The 8472-nt window shown below is 41.5% G+C and overlaps 1 protein-coding gene across 1 annotated transcript in view; it reads left to right on the forward strand.

The window, feature by feature from the left end:
- Positions 1 to 111: 111 nt before the first annotated feature.
- Positions 112 to 8472, forward strand: part of TSC22D1 (TSC22 domain family, member 1) — a 97861-nt gene continuing 89500 nt past the window's right edge. The window contains 1 exon segment of the mRNA XM_009322832.1: positions 112 to 2984. Coding sequence (XP_009321107.1) covers positions 112 to 2984 — 2873 coding nt within the window.

An 8472-nucleotide genomic window follows, 5' to 3' on the forward strand; every position in this document is an offset into this window, starting at 1 on the left:
GGTTGTGTGTGGTGTCTCTCTGCCCTGCCGTGAGCGCAAAGCTAACTGTGTGTGTGTGTGTCTGTCTCTCTCCATACCGGGGGATTGCACTCTTAAAATACACCCGATACAATGCACCAGCCTGACTCAGCCGCAGACATTAGTGCTAGGAAGATGGCGCACCCGGCAATGTTTCCTAGAAGGGGCAGCAGCAGTAGCAGCGGCAGCAGCTGCGTTACTGCTCCCACTGCACCAGGTACCGGCGTTGGGAGCGCTGCCCTCTCCGCCGAGGATTATCAGCCGCCTTTGCTGATCCAGCCGCCGCCTCCATCTCCTGCAGCATCTTCATCAGCGGGTCCACAGCCGACACCCCCTCCTCCACAAAGCCTGAACCTCCTCTCGCAGTCTCAGCTCCAGCCACAGCCTCTTGCACAGACTGGAGCTCAAATGAAAAAGAAAAGTGGCTTCCAAATTACCAGTGTGACCCCTGCTCAAATATCAGCTAGTATGAGCTCTAATAACAGCATAGCTGAGGATACAGAAAGCTACGATGACCTGGATGAGTCCCACACTGAAGACCTGTCGTCTTCAGAAATCTTGGATGTTTCTTTATCCAGGGCCACTGACTTGGGAGAACCTGAGAGGAGCTCCTCTGAAGAGACTTTAAATAACTTCCAAGAGGCAGAGACTCCTGGGGCTGTTTCCCCAAACCAGCCTCATCTTCCTCAGCAGCATGCTCCTCTGCCTCATCACCCACAGCAGAGTGTTGTGATCAATGGAAGTGTTCACCCTCATCATGTTCATCACCACCACCATCTTCACCACCACCATCATGGACACCATCATCCATCGCATCCTGGGGTGGGCAGTGCCCCAGTTTCTGGAGGACCACCGCCCAGTCCATCATTTAGAAAACTATCAACAACTGGAAGCTCTGACAATGTTATATCAACTGCACCAGTTTCTGCTGCATCATCCACTGGTTCCCCGGCACCTGTCGTGTCTAATATCCGCACTACGAGTACTCCTGGCAATTTAGGTGTAAGTCCTGCTACTGGAACTAGTACCTTAAATAATATGGGTGGTGGTAGTTCTAGTGTGGCAAGCAGCATGCTTGGTACTATAAATTTAAGCAACATCACGAGTACTGGTAATGTAAATGCTTTGTCTGGAACTAGCAGCAATGTTAATGTGAATATCTTGAGTGGTGTTGGCAATGGTACGAGTGCTTCCTCTAGTGTCATTAACAATGTTACTAATCCAACTGCAGGAATGGCAGTGGGATCAAGCCAGCAGCAGCCTGCATCTGGCACGTCAAGGTTTAGGGTTGTAAAATTAGATTCTAGTTCCGAACCTTTCAAAAAAGGTAGATGGACATGCACTGAATTCTATGACAAAGAAAACACTGTTGCAGTTTCAGAAGGAGTAGCAGTAAACAAAGCAGTAGAGACGATAAAACAAAACCCGCTTGAAGTGACTTCTGAAAGGGAGAGCACCAGTGGGAGTTCTGTTAGCAGCAATGTAAGCACACTGAGTCACTATACAGAAAGTGTGGGAAGTGGAGAAATAGGAGCACCTACTGTGGTACAGCAGCAAGCGTTTCAAGGTGTGGGTCCGCAGCAGATGGATTTTAGCAGCGCTGCTCCTCCGGCAATTCCAGCATCTAGTATACCACAGAGCGTTTCTCAATCACAGCTTGCACAAGTCCAGCTGCATTCTCAAGAAGTAAACTATCCACAGCAGAAGCCAGGGGTCCAACCTCCTGCACAGGCCAGTCTAACCACTGTTACTGGGGTTCAGCCAGCCACAGTTAATATACTAGGTGTATCCCCATCTCTGGGCCACCAGCAACCTGCCATTCAGAGTATGGCTCAACAGCAACTACCGTATTCTCAGCCGGCGCAGCCTGTGCAGACTTTGCCAGTTGTACAGCAGCAGCAGTTGCAGTATGGACAACAGCAGCAGCAGCAGCAACAGACAGTTCCTTAGCAGATGGCTGCAGGTCACGTTAAGCCGGTGAACCAAAACTCTGTTACGGGGGCTATGCCAGACTACATTCAACATCAGCAGATCCTTCAGACTCCAGCCCCTGCCATGCAGCCCAGTTCTACAGGAGTAGGAGCAGGGCAACCGGTTCCCATTGCCCAGGCACAGAGCATGCAGCCTTCAGTACAAGCACATCCAGCTGCTGCCCCAGCTCAGCCCGTTGCACATGCTCCAGCAGCGATGCCAGGTGTAGGTACCGGTGGTCAAATGCTGAATGTTGGGCAGCAAGGAAGCGTAGCCGCTGTGGTGCAACCACCATCTGCTGCAAGCCAAATGCCACCTCCAGTCATGCCGTCAACGGCTGCTCCTCCATCTTCACAAGTAGTGCAGCCTGTGCAGACGGGAATAATGCAGCAGGGATTACAGGCTAGCACTTCAGGCCTTCCTCAGCAAATGGTCATTGCTCAGCAAAACACCTTGTTACCTGTACAGCCACAGGCACAAGGAGTGGAATCTGTAGTCCAAGGGATGACTGGCCAGCAGCTGCCTGCAGTTAGCCCTATACCTTCTGCTAGTACTGTTCCTGCACCAAGTCAAGCTGGTTCAGCTGTGCCTCCTGGCATACCTTCTGCTTCTATAGGTTTGGGACAGCCACAGAATATAGCACAGGCTTCAGCTGTGCAGAATGGGAATTTGGCTCAAAGTGTTAGTCAGCCTCCCTTGATATCAACAAGTATAGGTATGCCAGTGGCACAGAGTGTGCCACAGCAGATGCCGCTAAGCTCTACCCAGTTCCCCGCACAATCACTAGCTCAGTCAATTGTAAGCCAAAATGAAGATGGCAGACGCCCTACAGAACCTTCCTTAGTGGGGTTACCTCAAGCTGCCAGTGGTGAGAGTGGTGTTGGAGCATCAGCCGTTTCAGATGGTGGTAGCAGCAACATGCCATCCTCTGCTTCCCTCTTTCCGCTGAAGGTGCTGCCATTGACAACGCCCCTCGTAGATGGTGAGGATGAGAGGTAAGATTGCCTGGAACTTTATTAAAAGGTACACTGTCTGATAGTTTGATTTGCACTAACTTGCAGGTCTCGTTACAGCCATTCTGGGAAATGAAGCGGTGTGATGTTTTTATTTAATTAGAAATATTGTTTCTCAGGTCCCAGTGCATGTAGGTATTATAACAAAATACTTGTTTTTCTCTTGAGGGGGTGGGTTGTATTGATTATGCTCTGAAACTACTGCGTGGGTAAATTGTGTTTAACAATCTGAGACAGTGTCTATATTCCCATTGTATAGAGGAAGACAAAAGAATATTGTGGAATGTGGGTATGCTAGTGGTGATTGTAGTTTAGATTATTTATTATGCTGAAATAATTTATATATAAATAATTATTCTTAGGTAGATTTTTTTTTCTTCACAAGCCTAGACTTCATCCTGCCTCAGCTTCTCTTTTTCAAGTATTGACTTTACTCAGGTTGAACCAGTTGCGAGTCTGTGGTGTATGTAGAAGCCTTCTCTTTGACAGCCAAGAGATGCTTTAGGCAAATGAGTATGGTGGGAAAAGGGAGGTTCAGCAACACTGTTGTGGCTCTTTAAATTGAACTTGGGGCACTTCTGGTCTTGGTGGTTTCGCTTCAAAGCATTAATCCATTGTGAGAGCCGCTCAGGCCTGCGGAGGGGTGGTGAGCCTTTCAATCTGGTGCACCAATTCTGTGCAGTTAGAGTAAGAAGCTGCACGTTAAACCACCTTCACCTTTTCAAATAAATGACCACTGGCTTGTCTTAATAGTATGTGCATGTGAATATTCTCATTTCTTTGACAGTGTGCGCAGAGAAGCTGTGCCAGTTGTGAAAGGCCCTTGCATGTACAGGCTGAAGCGATTCGAATAGCAGTTTTAAAGTGCAATTTTTTGATATTAATTATGTGTGGAAATTCCTCACTATATTGAGGACCTCTTGTGATATGCATTTACAAATGGACAAGACGACTGTGGTGGTTCTCCCAAAGAACTTCTTGTCTAAGAAGCTACATTAATGGGAGAAGTAACTTTAAGATAAATAACCTGCCTTGAGAATGTGGGAGAGGACAGAAAAGAACACTAGAAAAGAAAAACTGAGACTCAGATGAGGAGACAAAATAAAGCAATAAACACTTACAAGGTGGGAAAAATGCCATAGCAATGGGAGGTGAGGTACTCCTTAAATACCTTCTTGGTGCCATAACTTAAATCAGGAGTAATATCAGTGGCCAAACTTTATTAAAAAAAAATACTAATAAAATGGGTTGATGGGAGAGGCTGGATTCTCTTCTTAATATTGAAAATACTAACTCTATCAGCAGTCCCTGATTATGTTGATCATGAGGTGTTGACTGCCTTAGTGGCTTTCATCATGTCTTTCTAAGATGCCAGAGAGCTATAATGAGTAGCAGCTTGTCTTCCAGGAGTGCTAGAAGACAAGTTCCAACACTGTTTCATTCTGATTATGTTTTTTAGTCAATAAGTACTTGAAGGTGGTAGAAGACAGATTGAGGTGTTAAAAACGCACAGTGTCACCATTATGCTACTAGCAGTCAATTTTCTCAGAAACATTTTTTGGTTTTCCTTCTTTCGATCTTTCTAAACCAGAACGCTAATGCTTCTCTTCATGGATCCTGTTTGTGTTTGGTGGTGTGTGGTTTTTTTTTTCTTTTTTTTTTAAACCAACCAAAAAAGCCCCCTAAGCTTTCAGGGGATCCTAGCTGAGTGAAAGAATCATAAGCTCATTGATACTCAGTGTTTTGGAAAATGACATCTAGCACGTGACTGTACCGTGATTTTAAGAGCATATGTTAGCTGTTTGTCATGATTGGTAGTTTTTCCCAGAATGTTTAAATCCCTCAGGGTAACAATAGCCAGAAATACCTTCTTCCTCTGTTATTTGACTAGCCAAAGCTCATATCCTTTCTTCTCCCATGCATGTTGCGTCTGTTCAATCTGTCATCTCCAGGTAGACTATACTTTGTTTAGCTGCAGTTGGAAAAGCATTTAGATGCTTTACACAGAGCAGGATATGACTCTGTTAAATGGAGACCAAAAATAATTGTGTTTTTTTGCATGGCAGTAGCGGTCAGGTCACTTGTGTACAATTAGATAATTTACAGCAGCACTTCTCCCTATATATCTGCCTGTAACATTAAAAACTTAGTGAGATTACTTCTGTTTCCACTTCAGGGGATCTCAGGGCAAGGTATTATTTGTATTGTCATCTTGACTGGAATTTCTTTTGGTCTGGAGCTTAGACCTCATTACTTGCTAAAGGTAGTGCAAGATACGCTGTTATTCTGCTTGGCTCCTCACTTCTCTGGCCATCGGATGTCTGTAACTAGAGTTCTCTTGAGACTTTTTTGCCTGTTTGTTAGACTATTCCCTCTTCTACAGGAGGTAAAGGGTAGTGTATTGTAAAAGTACATAAACATTTGAGAAGCAGGTATACTGTAAATACGTGTGTATAAAATCCCCACTTCTCTCTCTCTGTCTCGTGCACACACCCATACATCACTGAAGATTTATATCAATACATCCCAAGTGATTCTAAACCTGGCAAGGGAAAAGGTAGGAGAAAGAAGTAAGTGATGACATAATTGGGCCAGTGAAGAAGCTGTAAAATTCCATTTGGTGTGCTTTTGAAAAAACATCTGACCCATGTAATACCTTGTTTAGATTAACTCCCAGCTTTTGTTAAACCTGTATATAATTGCGTTTAAAGACGAGCTGGTATCTTTAAGTCTTCAGCCCTGTTCAGTTTTTAGAACACCATTTGCAGCTCTTTCTATGCCTGTTATCAGGGCACGGCCTTTTAAATATAGACAGTGTGGAGTGTATCTGCTTTGAAAACTGTAACCTTTATTTCCCCAGTATGAATGATTATTTTTTTTTTTAATCTTCACTATGACTTGAAATAAGAGATACTAAAAATGAACTGCTTGGCAGAATGCCGTATGGAAAATTAATTTTCAAACTTTATTTGTTAAAGAGAGAATACAAATAATACCGTTATAGTTTCTATATTAAAAAAAAAACAAAACACAAAAAACCCAACCAAAAAACCACCCCTAGTTCTTCTGACTACTCTTTCTTCAGCCTGTTGGGTGTGCCATAGATGTTTGTATGTTCGTAGATTCATCATCTCTTCTAATATTTCAATTACAAAAATGCAGGCCAGTTTTTTGTATCTGTTAAGTATCTTTGTATTTTGTTAAGTATCTTTTTTTTTTCTTAGCTTGAGTCATGGTATGGACTCGTTTTAGTGTATGATTCTCATATAGTTGCTTGGATTTGCATCAGTTACCTTGATTTATTCAGTTCAGTATTAAATCCCGTCAATTTTAGACATGATCTTTTGAGCTTAGTATTTCATCTCTAGAACTGTAGAAGAGGATTTCTTTTACTTTATGCTTTTGAAACTTAAGTATGGAAAAATACATATTTATATTGCAGTGAATTCTTTTGTGTATTTATACTTAGTGTTGCAAAATCAGTTTTACATCTTCCTAGACAATGCTTTATTACGCTATAGATGCTTGCAATAACATTTTGTACAGACTTGTATAATTCCTAAATTACCTGTAAAATGAAAACTTAAAAAAACTATGTATTTTACAGCATTTATAAAGGCTGCTGTAAGTGAATTTAAAAATAACTTAATCTGAAACATTGTTTACCATTACTCAAAAGCAGATTTTGTGAATGAAGGATAAGAGAACTAATAACTGTCTCCTTGTCCTTGACAGCATTTCCTGTAGAGTTGCTTTCATTCTTTAGTCTGATGCAAGTTGTTTTCATCTGTTTGTGCATTTCATCTAGCAGTGAAGCAAAAGAGAATGGAGGAAAAGGTGATGATAAACACATAAAACTGACATAGAGATTTGAAGTATTCTTTATTATCTGACAATCTCTCAATTTTCTTTTTGAAGAGAAATTTTTATTAAAAGATCTGTTTACAGCTGGACAGAGGAAAAAAATGTGGAGGAAATGTTTTCTGTATAGAAAGTATGTTTTGGCTTGTTATTAAATCTGTGGAGAGGCTGGAAGATTAAAGCTGAACGTGAGAATTGAAAGACTTGTCAACAGCCTTTGAGAATCTCTAGTAGCAGTAACTAGTACTAGCTTGTAAAGCACGAGTACAGTCAGGAAATTGGGTGAATTTTCATCATGTATGCACGTATGTAGCAGGAAGGTTGATCAGGTACAAATGAGATTTTTGCAGATGTAATTTAATACTCGTTGAAGATGTTAGTAAGCAGTAGTGAATCAACATATTGAAGTAGAACTGGAAGTTTCAATTAAATATTATTTTTGATGCAGTAACTATTTTGCATACTTATTTTTATTTTGTAAGCTGCTTTAGAGTTCATATGGGCTTTTTTATTTGCTATAAGTTTTGCTCCTGTGTATTTGATGAAGAAAGGAGAAGATTCTTTTAGAAGATACTTCACAACAAAGGATTTGTGGTGGCTTAGCATGGATTTATGGTAATATTTTTTTTTTAGTTGCATCCCAGGGGCAGTGTTGTTGTTTTCCATTTTTCAGGTTTTAAACTTGCTTCAGAGTCTTGCCACCAATTTGAAAATTGCATAACGTGAATTCTAGAAAATTGACTTTTTTAAAAAAAGTCTCTTCATAACATTAATTTGGCTATTTATGGAACTTGAGAAAATAGTTACCTTCAGTAATGGCAAGTCACATGAGTAAAAAGAGAGTGCTTTGGCGAAGAAAATGGGGTTGCTGTTGTGTCATGCTGACAAGTCCATCTGATGAAATAAAATACCTACCGTTGGCGGAATGGACTTTGTTAGCTCTCTGCTCCAAGTAAAGAACAATGAGGAATTTAGGGTCTGCACCTTGTATGTCTGCTGGCCAGCTGTAGGTGGCAATACCTGTTTGAAATGGACCTTTTCCTGGTGTCTTATCGATGCATTTTCTGCATGCCACGATATGCTTTGAACTAAAGGTTGCTACAGTGCTTGGTATTGCATTGTCTTTAAAGACAGGAAGAACCAACAGATTTCAGGGGGTTGTAAAAGCAGTAATTTAGCACTTAAGATAGGGCAGATTGGTTGGAGATGCTGAAAAATGTACCTCTCCAACGGATAACATGATTTCCAGAAAATGTTCCTTAGCACTACAGTTTTGGCTGCTCTTTGGAAATTGTTGGTGTATAAGCAGACTAAATCATCTATGTATGTAAAACAAACAAAAGGTTTTAAAATATTTAATGTTGAAAAGCAATTTTTGTTACTGTCTCAGGATTTGCATTCTTTATGTTACAGGCTAATCTGGAAATCAAAATTTTCCATTTGTCAGTCTCTGTATTGGTAGTGAAGTGTTTCAGCCTTTATAAGTTACTGTCATCTAGATAATGCCACGATAGAGTAATGACTGTAACAGTCAGTGGTAAGCTAGCAAAGTTATGAGGATGGGAGGGGAAAATAATGAAAAAAAACCCCCAACAAACCTACAACCCCC

Source organism: Pygoscelis adeliae, unplaced genomic scaffold (genome assembly GCF_000699105.1).
Source record: "Pygoscelis adeliae isolate BGI_AS28 unplaced genomic scaffold, ASM69910v1 Scaffold74, whole genome shotgun sequence".
Lineage (NCBI taxonomy): Eukaryota > Metazoa > Chordata > Aves > Sphenisciformes > Spheniscidae > Pygoscelis > Pygoscelis adeliae.